Source organism: Stegostoma tigrinum, chromosome 10 (assembly GCF_030684315.1).
Source record: "Stegostoma tigrinum isolate sSteTig4 chromosome 10, sSteTig4.hap1, whole genome shotgun sequence".
In the NCBI taxonomy this organism is placed as follows: Eukaryota; Metazoa; Chordata; class Chondrichthyes; order Orectolobiformes; family Stegostomatidae; genus Stegostoma; species Stegostoma tigrinum.
The window spans coordinates 17,147,138-17,166,994 of NC_081363.1; the positions used below are offsets into that span (position 1 = coordinate 17,147,138).

The 19,857-nt window shown below is 41.3% G+C and overlaps 1 protein-coding gene across 3 annotated transcripts in view; it reads right to left on the minus strand.

Annotated features, from left to right (window-relative positions):
- arel1 (apoptosis resistant E3 ubiquitin protein ligase 1) overlaps positions 1–19,857 on the minus strand; it is a 78,931-nt gene that overhangs the window by 45,959 nt on the left and 13,115 nt on the right. For all 3 annotated transcript variants that reach the window (XM_048537006.2, XM_059649040.1, XM_048537005.2), the window contains exons 3-8: positions 16,526–16,697; positions 12,138–12,385; positions 11,964–12,035; positions 11,351–11,577; positions 2,889–3,126; positions 526–695 (exon numbers count right to left, since the gene is read on the minus strand). In XM_048537006.2, the coding sequence (XP_048392963.1) occupies positions 526–695; positions 2,889–3,126; positions 11,351–11,577; positions 11,964–11,979 (651 nt within the window). In that variant the 5' untranslated portion in view covers positions 11,980–12,035; positions 12,138–12,385; positions 16,526–16,697. The remainder of the gene's footprint in view (positions 1–525; positions 696–2,888; positions 3,127–11,350; positions 11,578–11,963; positions 12,036–12,137; positions 12,386–16,525; positions 16,698–19,857) is intronic.

Sequence of the window (19,857 nt, forward strand, 5' to 3'; positions counted from 1 at the left end):
GTTCATTCAGCTCCACACTTTGTTACCTCTTATTTTTAAGAGCAAAACGTCTGGAAAGTCTACATTCAGGACACCAGAAAACAGCACAGCATTAAAAAAAAGGAACTTCTTTTGCAATGTTTCCTCTCAATACTGAAGTAGAATATATTCTCAGATTATTTTTGGAGCATGAGAATAACGCTGAGGCAGTTCTCCAAAGCTCAGAGGACAATGCAGGGTTTAAACAACAGCAGGCATTTCAGAGAACAGTAAAATCAGTCTGAACTTTAATGTAACAAAAATGTGAGGCTGGATGAACACAGCAGGCCAAGCAGCATCTCAGGAGCACAAAAGCTGACGTTTCGGGCCTAGACCCATCAGAGAGGAAGTGTGCTCCTGAGATGCTGCTTGGCCTGCTGTGTTCATCCAGCCTCACATTTTGTTGTCTTGGATTCTCCAGCATCTGCAGTCCCCATTATCTCTGAACTTTAATGTAGGAGCTCTTATAAATTCTGGAGATACACTTACAGACAACCCATCACTCACCTCTTTGATTTGGACTTTGTAATCATCCTGCCCAATGACAGACAATGCATTACTTGTTGGGTTATCATATTCATCGCGTGGGGCAATCTGCAATGTGTGCTGTTGTCCACTAGTCAGTACCAGGGTGGAGAAGTGGTAGAGGATTTGTGTTTTGGCTGGAAATACAGATCCTATAAATGGAAGGGGAGGTGGAGAGAATGCATTTTAGCCACTTCAGGATTGGATACAGAGGTGTGCAATTTATTGACTATTTAGATGCAAGAATTAACTTTTTTTTCCATCATCAAAAGTATCAGTGGACAAAACTTGGCACAAGCAAAAAAAAAACTCCAATATTTATAATTTAGGATAAGTCCATTATATACAGGATACCACATGGGCCCTATGATTTTACAAATGCATCAAATAAATTTAGATACTTAACTCTTAATCTTGCAAACAATGAAGTCCAATATCATTGCCTGATTATGTTGTGCTGCTTGTGTTTACGAGCTCAGAACAACAATTTCCATTTATGTGCACCAAGCAAGCACTAAGGAGCATAATAAAACATTAAAAACATGGCCATATGTGCATCTTAAAAGTGCCACAGACAATGACCATTCCTAATGAGAGTGAATCCAACCATCCCCTGAAACTTAATAGAATTTACATCACCCAAAATTCTACATCAACAACATGGGGGTTTTCATTGATCTGACAAATAACTGGACCTACAAGAACAGGTAGGAGGTTGAGAAATCTGTGTTGAAAAAAACTTTTTGACTCCCAAAGCCCATGTGCCATCAACAAGATTCAAGTCAGGAGTGGAACAGAATACTCTCCAGTTGCCTTTTTTAAAGTAGTTCCAACAACACTCAAAATGGTCAACACCATCCAAGAACATGCAGCCCATTTGATCAGCATCTCATCCATTACCTTAAATATTCACCCTGATCACTAACATTGTCAACAGTGTGTACCATCTGCAAATTGCAATGCAGCAACTTGTCAAATTTTATTCTGAGCCAAAGATCTTCATTAACTTTACAGAGATGAGGGCAGCGGGTACATGAGAGCATCAGCATCAACAAGCTCCTTTTCACTCGCTATCCTGGCTTGAAAATATAGTCATACCTGTACTGTCACTGGGTCAGAACTGTCAAACCCCCTCGACAACAGCACGTGGGTGTGGCCACATTCAGTTCAAGTTGGCTGGTTAGCTGGTTTGCAATGCAGAGTGAAGTCATAGACTCAGTCATAAAGCATGGAAACAGACCCTTTGGTCCAACCAGTCCATGCCAAACATAATCCCAAACTAAACTAGTTCCATCGGCCTCTCCTGATCCATATCCCTCCAAACCTTTCCTATTTAGGTTCAATTACTATACTGGCTGAAGTAACCCCAGAGTTAAACATGAACAGTGATTTCTCTCTAGTAACACCTGCTGCCCAAGGCCTTCTAAGACAATGGCAACTGTCACTTCACTGTAACTACAGCACATGGACCATAACAGTTCAAGAAGGCAACTCATCATCACCTTCTCAAGGGCAATGAAGGACAGTAATAAACCGTTGCCTTGTCAGGGATGCTCTCATAAGTGAACATATATTTTAAAAATGTATGTGCACTTTTGCAAATGAAGTTAATGTATATTCAGGTTTAACTTCTTGTATTGCCATAACAATTTGATATTCCTCAAGATTGTCTATCAGTTACTTGTTTTTAAGCGAAAGTACCCAGTTTCTTTACAACCTTGCTCATAATTCAAATTCTTGGCATGAAGAATTCACAGGAACACCATACAACTTAATCAAACAAATACTCCAGCTCATTGTCTATTTGCAGCCTTGATGATTCCTGCTCGACATTGTTGGATATGTTGAGATTTGGATCTACTCAGGCCCCTGGGTCTTTTATAGCGTCATCCCGAAAAATTTCAATGCAATTCACTCAATGCATGTATCATTTGTTTTTCCTTTTTCTTTACAGTACTAAATGTGCTTTCAATTATTGCCAAATCATTAACATTGTTTACAGTCGAAGGACTGGATTACAATTGTCCGGTTTCATTTCAATTTGAATCCACACATGCAAAGAAAGCAGATTTCTCTCTCAGGGATTTTTCACACTCAAATTCTAAAAGGCAGTAAGGTCAAGGACTCACCAACAACACCCTCCACAGCACTTTCTAGAATGTAATCGAGACAACAAAGGTATAAGGGGCTGCATTTAAGTACCATTGGTGGCCAATTACTGATTTATTTATGGCAGCCTTAATGCAACGTGCTTTGTTATCAATGAGGACAAACATATAGACCAAGAAGAAAAAAAGATAGGTAATCTCATTCACTGTAAAAACCGTACACATAATCACACCTACCAGGTTGAAAAGTTTTATAGTATGGACTGTAAGCCACATTCGATCCTCCAACTTTGACAGAGATTTCGTACCTTCCTGCCTTTCTCACTGTGAAGCCCACCTTCACCACATTGCTCTTCTGTGCATGGAGTACTTCCTGCGTGATGGGAACATCCAACCCAAGCTCCACATGTGAAATGTGAATCCGTAATCCCACAGGACGTTGTGCAGGAAATGGTCGCCCATTCTTGTAGAACAACTACACGACAATATAGGAAGATTTACTTTCTGAAAAATGCCTTGCATTAATACCCGTGTTTAACATCTAGTATAATGAATACAAAACAGAAGGAGGTTATTCAGTTCATTACACCCACTTCAGCTTCCTCCAAGAGCAACTCAGCAAGTCCCATTCCTTCCTTCTATTCCTTCTATTGTTCCTGTAGCTCTGCAAGTTATGTCTCATCAGGTAATTACCAAAAATCCTTTTGAAAACAACACCTAAATTCATTTCCACCATTTAGGGAAGCAGTTAGATCCTCAACACTTGCTAAACAAAATAAGTTTTTTCCACATTTCACCGCTGGGTACTTTGATTATTCAGTCTAAATCTATATCTGCTGGTTCTCAACTTTTTCCTTATATGGCAGCATTTTATCTTTGCATACTACATCTAAATCACTTTTTAAAAAAGGCCTCAGTCAAACATTCTCAATGTTCTCTTCTCAAAAGAGAATAGTCCTAAATTATCCAAAAACTATTCTAGAACTAAAGTTCCTCGTCTCTGCAGCCTCTTCAACGTCTTCATTTTATCTTCCATAGTTCAGTATCCAGAGTTGAACACAATATTCCAGTGAGGCAAAACCACTGATTTACAAAGGCACACCATAACTTCCATGGCCTTCTTTGTAGTTCTCAGCATTAAATTTTATCTTCTACACTTCTACCCATTCCACATCCTCTTGAAGTCCATCATTATCCTGCTCACAGTTCACCATTATTCCATGTTTTGTGTCATCTGTAAACTTTAAAATTGCACCCCGCACAGCACAAGTTTATAACATTAACATGATTCGAGAAAAAAAAAGTGGACTGACTGCTGGAAAACCCACTGCAAACTGGATGAGGAGGTGCAAGCACTCAGTTGGTTCAGAGTCTGCATGACGAGAGGAGTGCCAGATTTAGAAATATGAGTGCCTTTAAGGAACAACTTTAGAGTTGATTGAGAGAAGTGCTCATTTGACTTTTGAATTCAACAGCAGCGCTCTTACCACAGGTGATTGGGAAAAAAAGCTCAGTCGTGTGCAAGAGCACTTATGAATGAAAAAAGAAAGGGAAAAAACAGAAGGAAAAAAAATAGAAAATAAAGGAACAGCAAGATTCTTTCCAGAGTTCTTGTGGTACAATGGCAGCGTCTGAGCCATGAGACTTAGATTTAGGTCCCATTTACTCCAGAAGTATATAAGAACATCCCAGAACAGATTGATTAGATCATCTAGACTTTCAATTCAGGAGGGAAGATTGTTAGTAGCTCTCTATGCTGATCACAAGCTGCCAGTGGTTGGTATAGCAACATACAACATCATTTATTCTCACTACCCTCTCAAACACTCGCTTAATGAGAATCTACGTACCTCTGCCTTAAAAGCATTCAAACATCAGTGTTCTTCTCAGGGTTCTTGTGGTGCAGTGATAGTGAACCCACCACTGAGCCAACAGCCCTGGGTTCAAGACCCAGCAGAGTCCTTAGAGCTCTTGGGGCATGGAGGTAGTGTCCCTACCTCTGGAATAAAAGATCCGGGTTCAAGTCCCACTGGTTGCAGGAATGTTTTGCAACATGTTGATTGCAGGTTGATTTTAAAAAAGTATATAAAAATCAGAAAGAAATTGCAGCACCTCAATCAGCCATGCAGCCTAACTAAGATATAAACTAAGATAATAAAATGTGAGGCTGGATGAACACAGCAGGCCAAGCAGCATCTCAGGAGCACAAAAGCTGACGTTTCGGGCCTAGACCCTTCATCAGAGAGGGGGATGGGGAGAGGGAACTGGAATAAATAGGGAGAGAGGGGGAGGCGGACCGAAGATGGAGAGAAAAGAAGATAGGTGGGGAGGTAGGGAGGGGATAGGTCAGTCCAGGGAAGACGGATAGGTCAAGGAGGTGGGATGAGGTTAGTAGGTAGCTGGGGGTGCGGCTTGGGGTGGGAGGAAGGGATGGGTGAGAGGAAGAACCGGTTAGGGAGACAGAGACAGGTAGGACTGGTTTTGGGATGCAGTGGGTGGTTGGGGGGGTGGGGGGGGTGGGGGGAGAGCTGGGCTGGTTGTGTGGTGCAGTGGGGGGAGGGGCGAACTGGGCTGGTTTAGGGATGCAGTAGGGGAAGGGGAGATTTTGAAACTGGTGAAGTCCACATTGATACCATATGGCTGCAGGGTTCCCAGGCGGAATATGAGTTGCTGTTCCTGCAACCTTCGGGTGGCATCATTGTGGCAGTGCAGGAGGCCCATGATGGACATGTCATCAAGAGAATGGGAGGGGGAGTGGAAATGGTTTGCGACTGGGAGGTGCAGTTGTTTTTTGCGAACTGAGCGGAGGTGTTCTGCAAAGCGGTCCCCAAGCCTCCGCTTGGTTTCCCCAATGTAGAGGAAGCCGCACCGGGTACAGTGGATGCAGTATACCACATTGGCAGATGTGCAGGTGAACCTCTGCTTGATGTGGAATGTCATCTTGGGGCCTGGGATGGGGGTGAGGGAGGAGGTGTGGGGACAAGTGTAGCATTTCCTGCGGTTGCAGGGGAAGGTGCCGGGTGTGGTGGGGTTGGAGGGCAGTGTGGAGTGAACAAGGGAGTCACGGAGAGAGTGGTCTCTCCGGAAAGCAGACAGGGGAGGGGATGGAAAAATGTCTTGGGTGGTGGGGTCGGATTGTAAATGGCGGAAGTGTCGGAGGATAATGCGTTGTATCCGGAGGTTGGTAGGGTGGTGTGTGAGAACGAGGGGGATCCTCTTGGGGCGGTTGTGGCGGGGGCGGGGTGTGAGGGATGTGTCGCGGGAAATGCGGGAGACGCGGTCAAGGGCGTTCTCGATCACCGTGGGGGGAAAGTTGCGGTCCTTAAAGAACTTGGACATCTGGGATGTGCGGGAGTGGAATGTCTTGTCGTGGGAGCAGATGCGGCGGAGGCGGAGGAATTGGGAATAGGGGATGGAATTTTTGCAGGAGGGTGGGTGGGAGGAGGTGTATTCTAGGTAGCTGTGGGAGTCGGTGGGCTTGAAATGGACATCAGTTACAAGCTGGTTGCCTGAGATGGAGACTGAGAGGTCCAGGAAGGTGAGGGATGTGCTGGAGATGGCCCAGGTGAACTGAAGGTTGGGGTGGAAGGTGTTGGTGAAGTGTCCATCATGGGCCTCCTGCACTGCCACAATGATGCCACCCGAAGGTTGCAGGAACAGCAACTCATATTCCGCCTGGGAACCCTGCAGCCATATGGTATCAATGTGGACTTCACCAGTTTCAAAATCTCCCCTTCCCCTACTGCATCCCTCAACCAGCCCAGTTCGTCCCCTCCCCCCACTGCACCACACAACCAGCCCAGCTCTTCCCCCCCACCCACTGCATCCCAAAACCAGTCCAACCTGTCTCTGCCTCCCTAACCGGTTCTTCCTCTCACCCATCCCTTCCTCCCACCCCAAGCCGCACCCCCCGCTACCTACTAACCTCATCCCACCTCCTTGACCTGTCCGTCTTCCCTGGACTGACCTATCCCCTCCCTACCTCCCCACCTACACTCTCTCCACCTATCTTCTTTACTCTCCATCTTCGGTCCGCCTCCCCCTCTCTCCCTATTTATTCCAGTTCCCTCCCCCCATCCCCCTCTCTGATGAAGGGTCTAGGCCCGAAACGTCAGCTTTTGTGCTCCTGAGATGCTGCTTGGCCTGCTGTGTTCGTCCAGCCTCACATTTTATTATCTTGGAATCTCCAGCATCTGCAGTTCCCATTATCTCAGATATAAACTAGTCAAGTTTATATCTGTAATGGCTTTTGTTGTGCAATGGTGGTGTCCCCAGTTCTCAACAGGAGACCTGGGTTCAAGTCCCAACTACTCCAGAGATGTACCATAACATCTCTAAACAGGTTGATTAGAACAAAAAAAGAGCTGCACACTTACCAGTACTCTTAATAGTTTTGGAGAAAGGTGGGCACCACAGGGGATGAATTGCCTTACCTCCCCTCCCATCTCCATGCTGATTTAGCCCCCTTCCTCACCTTTGGTCATCTGCATTGACCAATTAATCAATTGGAAAGCATCGGTGATTTACTAGCCGTATTAATTATAAAAAAAGGTGACTTGGTGGTGGAAACAAAGTCATTTGGTCATTACAGGCAGGATGTGGAAGCATTGGAAAAAGGTGCAGAGGAGATTTACCAGGATGCTGCCTGGTCTGGAGCGAAGGTCTTATGAGGAAAGGCTGAGGGACTTGGGTCTGTTCTCATTGGAGAGAAGGCGGCTAAGAGGGGATTTAATAGAGACATACAAGATGACCAGAGGATTAGAAAGGGTGGACAGCGAGAGTCTTTTTCCTAGAATGATGAGTCGGCTTGTACAAGGGGGTATAGCTGCAAATTGAGGGGTGATAGATTTAAGATGTCAGAGGCAGGTTCTTTACTCAGAGTGGTAAGGGCGTGGAACGCCCAGCCTGCCAATGTAGTTAACTCAGCCACATCAGGGACACTTAAACAGCCCTTGGATAAGCATATGGATGATTATGGGATAGTGTTGGGGGATGGGCTTAGATTAGTTCACAGGTCGGCGCAACATCGAGGGCCAAAGGGCCTGCTCTGCGCTGTATTGTTTTATGTTCAATGTCTATGAACAGAACTCTGCTTTTCTTGCTATGCAAAAGCTGGGAAGAACAAACAATTCTGTCAGTGACCCTGGGAAAGTTGGGAGCAGATGAAAATTTCTGTTCAAACTTTTCTTCAAGTAGAGAGGTCCAACTGAAGTCTATCAATATAACATGTTCCTCAACCCAGAAATAAAAATTGAGTCTCTTTCCTGTATCTTCTCTAATGCCTTCACATCCTTCCTGAAGCTCAGAATTGGATGCAATACTCCAGTTAAGGCCAAGCCAGTACTTGTGAACCCAGACAGATTTAAAACAGATTCCACAGAATCCACACCACAGGGAAAGAGGCCATTCAGCCCAACTAGTCTATGCTGACCCTAACAAGAGCATCCCACAAAGGCCCTTCCCCTGCAACGCTGCACCTCCCATGGCTAATCCACCGAGCCTACACATTCCTGGACACTACGGGCAATTTAGCATGGCCAATCCACATAACCTGCACAAGTTTGGAACATGGGGGCATCCACAGGGAGAATGTGCAAACTCCACACAGGTGGTCATCTGAGGCTAGAGTAATACTCGGGTCCCTGGCGCTGTGAGCCAGCAATAATGATCACTGAACTACCATGCCACCCTCAGTATGCTCTTAATTGCAATCTCAACTTCACAGCAGAAAAAGGCTGTGCTTGGAAAGCCCCACTTTCTAGGTCCAATACAAAATTCTTCTTAATAAGCTCAAGGTAAACAAATGTTTGCACTTGTTTAATCTGCCTTATTTTGTGTATGCGTCTGTCAGAACTATGTCAGTTACCATGTCAGAGTAGATTCACTGCCAATCTTTCTTTTGTTATTGCCCAATGTTACTGATACCAAGTATGCCCACATAGTCTTTGGCATTTCCATTCTTCTCTCCCTTCACGATTAAACACTTAACTGTAGCTCAGAGCACAATACTGAGCATTCACCACGGCCAAGTGTGGAAAATATGTTTCCTACCACGTCGATGACCAAGTATGATTCTGGAGGCAACGGATGATCCATTCAAAGCGGTGCCAATCCCGTCCCTCAGTTACTGAAGTATTATTCCCATTTCAGGGAACTATACTTTAAGAAGGATGTCAGTCTTAGGAGAAGATGCAGAGTGACACATTTAAAGAATAAGGACTTCAGTTAGGTGGTGAGACGATAGAGGATGGCATTTTCTCCTTTAAAGTAAGCAAAATGAGAGGGAGCGATAAAGAAGTACTCAAGCCATAAAGGGTTTTGATAATACTCCAAGAAAAGTAAAGTTGCTTCCAATGACAAAAGGGTCAGGACAAAGGCATTTACAGTAGTGACAAAAAGGGACAGGGAGAATCTCTTTCACGGTGGGTATGATGATTTGAAGTGCATTATTTGAAAAGGTGATTGAAACTGATTCAATAGCAAATTTAAAGTAGAATTAGATAAACAGCTGAAGTGAACAGAATTTACAAGGCTGAAAAAACAGTAGGGATTGTGCTTAGATAACTTTCAAAGAGCAGTACAAGCATAAATCACTGAATTAATCTCTTTCTGTATTACATCGTTTCTTAATTCTAATTGTACAAAATTCTGTATCTTTCATCATTCTCCATACTTTCCAAACTGCACTTGTGACTATGCCAAGTTTATTGCAAAAAAGCGGCCCGCACTTTTAAATTGGTCTGCAATCTCGGTTCACCTTCCACCAACAGCCTCATGTGGACACACTTTGTTTAATATAGGTTGCCAAGGGACAGCTGCAGTTTTAAGGGAAGTTTGAAATGTTGGATGAGTTGAGTTATAAATTTGAGTCTTCACCGGCTCTTTCAGAAGGATGTAAAGGAACTCATGAAGCTACTATAAAGGAAGGCTGGATTGTTATGTTGTACATCCTGGCTGATATTCATGCCTCAATTACATGTAATTGTTTGGTCATTATCACTTTGCCATCTGTTGGGAGCTTCCTGCCCACAAACTGGTGCAAGATTTCCTACATCACACCAATGGCTATACTTCAAAAGTACTCCATTGATTATGAAGCTCTTGTAGTATCCTTAATTTGTAAAATGCTTTATAAATGTCAGTCTTTCTGGCTTTCACTCCCAATCCAATTGCTACTCAGTCTGATCCTATGATTAGCTGTGCCCAGTTCCCTTCATCTGTTTGTAAAAACTTACTAGTACTTTAGCTTCACCCCATCCAGCCCAAAATTCTCAATTTCTCCCTTTTTTGCCTCATGTAAATAATTCATACATCAGCCTCATTGATGCAAAGCACTTAGAGATGTCACAGTCGAAGTGTAACTATTAACTGGTCACTTGTGACCACAAATCCCAAAATGATACATTTGGGAGTGACTGGATTGTTCCTAATTTGACTGCAATTAAAATTCAGTGTAGTTACTTTTGCAGTATTTGATTGTCTCAGATGATTTTTTTTCTTAGCACCTTCAACAGGTTGAGGATTTAACTATCAGTAGACCCACTTAAGACTTCTATTTCAGATCCTTCATCAAGATGTTATGGAACTATATTCCTTCATTGTCACCGGGTCAAAATCTTGGAATTCCCTGCACAAATGGCATTGTGACAGCACTTTTGCCACACAAACAGCTGCAATTTAATACTGCAGCTCAACACCACATTCTCAGGACTGGTTAAGGAATAAGCAATAAACAGATCTACATTCTGTGAATGAATAACTGTTATAAAAAATAGACTACATAATAAAAAGATGCACACCAATGGTTTGTGAGCATTCATTAATGTTACAGATACTTGTCTATGTGAGATGTCAAGACCAAAGGCTGGGGATCCATTGGCTCCTATGTGTTTCAAGACGCTGTCAGGATTGCAAATTCCTCTTCCAGTGGCCTGACAAAAATCACTCCCTCGACCCAACACCACAGATTAACTAGTCGATCATTCCATTGCTGTTGTGGACCTCTGAGCAATGCTGTCATCAGGTATATATACACACACACACACACACACACCTCTTTGAAACATTTCTAAGAATAGTAATGAATTGCTATGTAACAAGTTTTTTCTTTCAATTTGATGTGGCTATCAAACATTGACCCTACTCAGGTACAAATGAAGCAAATTAAAACTAAGATTTCAACAGGTTCAAATTTTGCACACTAACAGTCTACATTATATTTAGAGTCTCAAACCTGGATGCATGAATTTGCTCAAAGTCTTATCTCCTTTTGCCACAGTTCTGTCCCACTTTTATGTTAACAAATTATACAAATTTGACATCCACATTAATAATAGAAGCTACTATTTAAACAATCCATGTTGCAAGTGTACCCTTCCACCTTTGTGCCTGCAATGCATCTATTCATTTATGGATCTTAGAGCAAAGCAAATCTAAAGTTATAATAAACTCTACTTCTCTGCTTCCTAAGTTACAACTAGCTTTCATATTTCGTTAAGCTCGAATCATGGTGTAAAATATGGACAGAATTCAAATCAGAAATATTACTACATCTGTGCTCTGTTTACTTACTGTACTTTAGGCTCCACTTCAGATTAAGAATGCACATTCTTCATGTAATGCAATGTACATAACATTGCATAGAAATCTCCTCCCACAACCTTTCTAAAAACTTGAGGCATTAAAATATTGTTACTTACATGTACCCTAAAGGTCATGATGTGTCCGACTTCCGGAAAATCCTTCCAATCCCAGGTTACTAAGCATGACCTGGGATCCAGGTAGTTCCCACGCACATAGTCATAAATGGTGCGGTTTCCCCGCCTACCTCTGTTGTCATTTTGAAGAAAGCTGATAATCCGTGCTAATAGCTCGTAGAGAAACTTGGCAGTAAACAGGAACGCTACAATGGAAACTGCGATTCCACCTGCACCCAGATACACAAGTTGTACCTTAGTTTGTTCATTCAAAAATAGTTATGAATGCATAAACATCACAAAAAATAAAAATTTTAGTGATACAGCTAACAGAAAGTAGATGCAAAATATTAATAATTGTAAATAAAGAGTCAATCGTGCTTGATATGAGAGAGACTGATGCTACCAATGAACAATGTGAAGTAATACATAACTCTACCATCACAAATCATTCCCAGTGCTTTGGCAAACTTACTAAATTTCTACTGAAGTGAGACTAAGAGAGAGTGAGTGCCCATAACGCCTGTGCTTTGATTTTTTTTTAGAAATTTTATTCGTCTCCTTGAAGAGGTAAATAACTGAAATTTACAGGCCTAAGGAAGACAAATATACTCACCAACAACGATAAACATCAGGTCTCTCTTTAGAGTGCAAAGAGTGATGCTAGAGGCAAAAACCACTGCTTCCACTAAAACAAAAGTTCAAATTAATGATTAACATCACCTAAATTGAAGAAAGGTTTGAAGCAGAAATGCAACTTTTTTTTAGAAAGGGTTGAACTTTCACATACCCACAGGCCACTTTTCAAATCTATGCCTCTGGAGCAAGTTGTGATCAAGCTTTAGCTTATGTTCCCACTCCACGGGGGGCTCCTTGTAATCTGAAGGATCTTCCTGCCGAACTTAGAGCTACCTGCGACTCACTGTCAAACTGGACCAGGTCAGGAAGGGTGCTGCAGCCCAATGATTGTAGCCTGTTTGGAAGCATGGAATCAGAAAGCTGAATTGTCACTTAAGTCAATCAGCTACTGTTTCAGCTCTGGAAGAAAGCAATTCAAAAGCATCTTGTGAGAACAAAGAGGATAAATATATGCGCCCCATTGTTTCAAAAATGAATACATTTATTAGAACACTGAAGAATCAATAGGTTTGATAGATGGTAGATGCTATATATTAGCACTTTCAGAAGCTATTGGCAATGATCCAGATTTTAACCAAGGAAGGGGATCAACAACCCAAAATGTGGCAAGGACTAATACATAAAAACTAGCAAGGGAGATCCAGTTGGTAAAGTCAGAATCATTAGCTAAACTAACTTTAAGAATATCTTCTCTAGCTTTAAACCATCGATAAACAACACAGAAAAGTAGATGGAGCTCTGCTTATAAGAAGGCAAATGGGACAAATTCAGTTTCATTGGAGAGCACATATGAAACTGGAGCAAGAAAAATGGGGACAAGCTGGAATTAACAGAAGTAGGTATAAAATGGCATCAGTGAAGAGAACAGACAAGTCCACTATGGTGATTTTAAAAATTAAGAAAATTATTTCAGACCTGCATTAATATCAGGGATATTGGTAATGTGAGGTAAATTTGCTAATGCTTGCAACAGGAAGTGAACCAGTATGAAAGTGAGGAACAGCAAGTTGCCAGTTGGGGTGAAAACATTTAACTGGAAGAGTTTGGGTGGGTTGGGCAAAAACTGACTTTGGCTTTTTTATATAAACAGGTACATAAAGTACATTGTCCATCCAAAAGTCTCTTCGATCCAGATTGCACAATTTAATTTCTTAACATTTCTAAGGCTGTGGCATTCAGAGTTATTAAATATTGATGTATCCTTCGATTTTAAAATTTTTCTTTTTATTATTTAAGACGACTTGTTACCTAATCATATTTTTGATATTTTCTTCCTATACTTGTTCATCTACTTGATTGCTTCCCCCTATTTTCCCATTTCCTATGTTTAAAATGCATTTAAGATGTCAGCTCTGAAGATGAAAATAACCCAAGTTAATACATCTGTGCTCCAAAGATGCTGTATAGTCTGCACAATTTCAGCAGTTTCTGCTTGAGATTTTCAATTTTTGCAGTTTTTTGTTAAAAATATACCTATTCAAAACAGGATGTGACTGATGGCCATTCTCTTTCACTTTACTTTTAACATAGCACCATTACAACAGGTTGCAAGACCCGCTTGAGCCAAATGATTTTGCAACTCAACTCCTTGATCTTTATCAAAAATCAAATACCAACAACACCAACTTCCAATATCTCTTAAGACTACTAAGTGAATAAAAAGTTATCTTGATCAATAAATTAACTGTTTTGCAACTTGTATTTTGCATCTCTGTCTCTGTAACACAAAGGCTAAGAGGATAGAGCACAGCTGAGGTAGAACATCAGCATGATCCAACTAAATAAAATCGCAAGCTCAAGAAGAACACAGCCAACTTCTGTTCCATTCATTATAGCCTAACAATCTTATTTCTCTGCCCACTGAGACTCTATTCAAGATCCACTTCAATTTTTGCACGTTAATATTCATTTTTCACTTCAGCATCAACTAAAACAATTTGGACAAATTCTCTGATTTCCTACTTGTTATCTTCTTTCAGATAGCCATTGTCCAAAGCACATTAATAGATTTAGCATAAATTCAACTCCAATAGGTTGGAGTAAAATGCTCTCAGCGTTTTTAAATGCCAGTTTATATCTGTTCATTCAGATGGCACATGAGCACTCATGTAAATACCAGTGACTTTTGATGTTTTAATTTTCACGAACAGTGGCATGAATTGAGAAAGAATTGTTTTAAAACCAGAGATTTACAAAGATAGTTGCATGTTTTGAAAGGAAAGAACTTGATACCTACTGTATTCTTCACCTGTAATAAATAATAATTGTTTAGTACAGAAACCTGGCTTATACTTTCTATCAACCTGGATCTGAAAATCAGGTATTTGGAGATTTTACGCATGTCCTCTAAAAACTTCAATTATGGTAGCAATGCTGCAAATGAAACACTCAAGTCTTCAACTGTCTCTTTTCTAATCTGGAATAATTCATCTATAAAACCGCACAAAAGCTCGAGGATTACAGAATGAAAATTTTATTTTTATTCGAGAATGAACCACAGCTCAAACACAGATTCAAGCAGGCTGTGGGACACTACAATCAAACCTAAACTGTACAACATTAAAGGGAGAACCTGCCTGAGAACAACGGAAATTGACTACGAAGCTTCACAGTTTTGATGAATGTTAACCACAGATCATCATTAATGTCGTAGACATTCTTGCTGAGCCGGTGGGTTTGGTTCCAAACATTTCGCCACTTTGCTATCGGTGCGCCTCTGGTGAAGCATCGGTGTTCTATCCCGCAGTTATTTATTTCCAGAGGCATATAAGTAACAAGCGAGACAGAACACAGACACTTCACCAGAGGCGCACTAACAATGTTACCTAGCAGGGTGAAGAAATGTTTGCAACCAAACACGACAAGTCAGCAAGTCTACAACCTCATCCATGCCCAGAGCTACAAATCTTCTCGAAAACTTTACAGATCATCTTTAAAGCTGAGCATGTAGGAAAGTTTAAATAAAATGACAACTGAACTATCATAACTTCCACCTTGACTGCACCGTGGTATTGGACAAACATAAAATGGGCTCTACGCCAAAGTTAATGTCTGTAAATTAAGAACAATTCACTGACATCCAACTTCTGTATCCGATGTAACATAGTTCAGAATTCAGTAAAGTGATGTTCAGACCAACAATTTAAAATTAGAGGAGGAATATTTGATGTTGATTAATTGCATAGTAGGAGATGGTGATCTTGTGGCAGTGTCCCTGGCCTAGTAAAGCAGAGGCTTTTATTGCTTTGAGGAATAAAAACAAAATTCTAGAGAAACTCAGCAGGTCTGGCAGCATTCTTATAGAGAGATACAGAGTTAACATTTTGAAATGCTAACTTGGTTTCTCTCTCCACAGATGCCTTCAGACAAGTCTAGTTTCTTCAGCATTTATTCCTTACTTCAAAATACCTGCAGTATTTTGCTTTTATTTTAATACTTTGAGAACCAGGGGTAAAATCCCACCATGGCAGCCAGTAGAATTTAAAATTTAATTTATAAAATCTTGAATTGAAAGCTACCTTCAGTTTTATGGTTGGCATTACTATAACTGATTGTTGTAAACATTCAATTAGCTTGTTGGTGTTCCAAAAAGAAGGAAATCTGACATCCACACGTGGGGCAGCACGGTGGCTCAGTGGTTAGCACTGCAGCCTCACAGCGCCAGGGACCCGGGTTCAATTCCAGCCTCAGGCGACTGTCTGAGTGGAGTTTGCACATTCTCCCCGTGTCTGCGTGGGTTTCCTCTGGTTTCTTCCCACAGTCCAAAGATGTGCAGGCTAGGTGGATTGGCCATGCTAAATTCCCCGTAGTGCAAATCACTCAGTTCAAGGGAAATTTTTGCAATTACTAATAGAGATTAGCCTTGCCCATATTCCATATCAGGTATAACACCGATTGCATGTGTTCCTTCAACTGTAATGTACTTAAATGCCCACATCAGAAAAATACATTCAAATGCAATAATATGACATCTATTTTCCAACTTTACTTTCTCTTAGAAATTTTAACCATGTGAATCTATGTTGTTACTAATTGTACTAAAAGTTTACCTCTTTACTGTGGCCCAAACTAAGTTTGTTTTTCTGAAGAAAAGTTAAAAGCAGAAGCAGCCCAACTGAAAATCATGGGCTTGAGACTTTGAATCTATAGAAGTTGAAAAATAAGTTATGGTTGGATTGGCGAGTGCTTGATACAGCATGGTTTGAACCCAGGTAAGTTGAATGGTCTATTCCGAAGCATGCCTAATACTCACAACATCTGCCTACCATGATCATGAGGAGTTTACTGGGTTCTCTGCCAGACTGTTAGTTGAAGTACCTCACAAACGAGCCACTTTTTGACTCTGGGAGATGGAAAGAAATAATATGACCAAGCTTTGCATGCACCTCCAATTGGCTGGCATAGGGTTATATGCTTGGTATATGATATGCTTGTGGAGACAGACTAATTCTTGGACACTATGGCCCGTGCCAGCTAACGCAGGCAGCATATATACAAGAGATACAAAAATTTAAGATTTCATTTTCTTTACAAACATACGCATGGAAGTAGTGCTCTAGACCCTGAGCGAAGAGCCACTCCTGCTGTGCTAGCTCTTTCTCCAGTTTGCATCGCACTGCTTCTATCTTCTGAATCACACTGTCATCCAAGGACACTCCCTTCAGATGGGACAAGGTACCCAGAACTGCTGGTTCCTCTAAATTCTGCACATCTGCAAATAAGACACACAGAATAAGCAGACTTCACCTGACAGCTCTTGGGCTGACAAAATTGCCAATATTACAGAGATTCCAGCAGGGAAGTAAAGTTTGTTTTGCTCAAAACAAAAACCATGGTGTATTTATCTGATGCTTTTCATGGCTGCCAGAAGTCTCAAAGCACTTTAAAGCCAATGCAGCACTTCTGAAGCACATTACAAGGTTACAATACATGGCCTTTAACTCTAATTTTATTTTAACTTATTTTTCAATTAAACCTGTTCAGAAGTGTTAAGTAAAAAAAATGAAAGAACTGCGGATGCTGTAAATCAGGAAACAAAACAGTAATTGCTGGAAAACTCAGCAGGTCTGGCAGCACCTGTGAAGGAAAAAACAGAATTAACGTTTCAGGTCCGGTCAGCCTTCCTCAGGATTGGGTCCCTAGACCCGAAACGCTAACTGTTTTTTCGTTCACAGATGCTGCCAGACCTGCTGAGCTTTTCTGGCAACTTGTTCAGAGATGTTATTGTAATTGAAACCAGGCCTCTCAGTCCAGGAGTAGGAACACTGCAAAAGGGCTCTTCTTAAATTCTGACTGAATCAGTACCTAGGACTTCAACTTATATGAAAATGCCTTTATAATGAGCCAGGATACAGTTTTATAATGGTACAGGTCATATGACCTACCATCTAACTTAATTTCTCATAAAACCCAACATGGATTAATAGAAGACATATCTGGGCAGCTCCCCTGCAGAATTCCATACCCGCCATTGTTTTATCAGGATGCAGACCTAAAATCAATAGCATACAACCATCTCATATGCAGAAACTAGCAGACACAAACTAGAGTGTCAATTCTGAAGTGTGCTCACATTTCTGGAACGGGACTTAAAACTTGAACCTTTCAATTTACAAAGTGGGGGGGGAAAGGGTGGGATGGTGACTCAATGATTAGCACTGCTGCCTCACAGCATCAGGAACCTAGATTCGATTCCATCTTTGGGTGACTGTCTATATGGAGTTTGCACATTCTCCCAACATCTGCATGGGTTTCCTCCAGGTGTTCCAATTTGCTCCCACAGTTCAAAGGCGTGCTGGTGAGGGTGGATTGGCCATGCTCTATTGCCCATGCTCTATTGCCCATAGTGTCCAGGGATATTCAGGCTAGGTGAATTCATTGTGGGAAATGCGAGGTTACAAGGATAGGGTGGGGGATTGGGTCTGGGTGGGTTACCCTTCAAAGCATCAATGTGGACTCAATGGGCTGAATGAACCCCTACAGTGTGGAAGGAGGCCAAATGATTCTATGTCTACCAAATGAGCCACAGATGGCTCAAATGAAAGCTGGAATCAGTGACAAAGGATATAAAACTCTTACTGAAAACAAAACATTTAAAAGCAACTGTCATAACTGTATGTTCAAGAATTCTAAGTTTTAAGGGAAACAAACAGGTTACCAAACCATGGTTAGGTTTTAATTGCATCAGCCAACATTGACAGCTGACACTGAAGTAAAATAGCCAAACCAAAACCCAAGATTAATCAGTGTTTACAGTCTTGAGATAATGAGTTCAAGTGCAGAAATCCCGAGTGAAGCCCCTGCTAGGCTTGAGACACAAAGCCAGTCTCCCAGAAGAAAGAACACATGCCAATCAAATGACATTTATCTGGCATTGCTCTGCAGATTGCAGTATTACCTAATTCACTGAGATAGAAAAACTCTTACATATTGCCCCGATTCTCAAATGGAACAGTAAGTTGTGTCTTGTATTTTATTAGTACCTGAAAAAGACAGTAATACAGGCAAATACATAGTTTAATTATATTAAAAAATGAAATTTGTTTGCTTTAAAGTTTCTCCACTTTCCTATTCTCTTTGAAGTTTCCAAATGCCTTGCACTGGTCTTGGTCAGACAACTCATCCAAAGATCTGTTTAATAAATGCTTTCATTCACTGGAGGTGAAGGGAACTCACCTTACATTTGGCTCATTTACCAGCAAGGACCTGCTCAGTTTTCCATGTAATTCCACGATCTCAGACCATAAAACCTATTTCAGCAGTTGCCTCCCACATTTCTTACTAACTTTGTCTAAACGCAGCTCTCTTAATGCCAGCAAGACAATCTTGGGCTATGTTTTCAATAATATATTGTTTCACACAGTATGACAGGGGCTACAGCATTAATAGAGTTTGAGTTGGCACGGTGTTTCGGTCCCTAACTTTTGAAATTAGTTTTAATCTTCTGTGTTTGGACTCTGCATAACTGGTACAACAATATGACAGAAAACAAAGTCTCAAGTTCCAATGCAACTACATTATTTAGGTTAATTTGATTAGTCTTAATTTGCCTTGCCTTTTGAAGTTTGAGCTACTGCTAGCTTGGATCAACAGGCTAGTCTAAAGAGCCAGTAATTGAAGATAATCTGCTTGACAGGTCAAAGGAAACCCCAAAAGGACATAAATCTTGAGATTGGGGAATATTGTTTCTACAGCTTTAACCACATTTGTTCCTTCTCTCTCAAGCTCTCTCTGGCACAACCATGCATAAGCAGCACACCACTCTCAAATCTCTAATTAGGAATCTCTTCTGTTCCCAGTGAAGAAAACAGGGCAGATTTTAAGTACCTTCTAAGTTTGTATGGTAAACATGAACACACTGTACAGTAAACATCTTGCCGTCAGTTTTGATGATTTAATATGTTGGATTCCAACATATTAAAATGAACCACAAATGGGTAAACAGGGAAAACTAGAGGACAAGTACAGTATTGTAGAGTTCTGGTCACTACGTTATGGAAGAATCTAACAGTTCCAGGGAGGGTACAGGTAAAATTTAGAAGGACATTACTTGGAAAGCAAAGCTTTGGCTATTGCAGGCTGGAATTTTTTTTTTCTTGGAACAGAGGTGGTGAAGAGAGGTTTAATGATTACCTGTAAATTCACGACAGGCCTACATCTTCCCTTAGAAGAACCAATAGCTCTGGGACACCAACTTAAAGCTATTGCTACAAGGGTTTGAGGACAGTTGGGGAGCGTTTACTCCTAACAGTATGGTGTGTGTGTGTGTGTGTGTGTGTGTGTGTGTGTGTGTGTGTGTGTGTGTGTGTGTGTGTGTGTGTGTGTGTGTGTGTGTGTGTGTGTGTGTGTGTGTGTGTGTGTGTGTGTGTGTG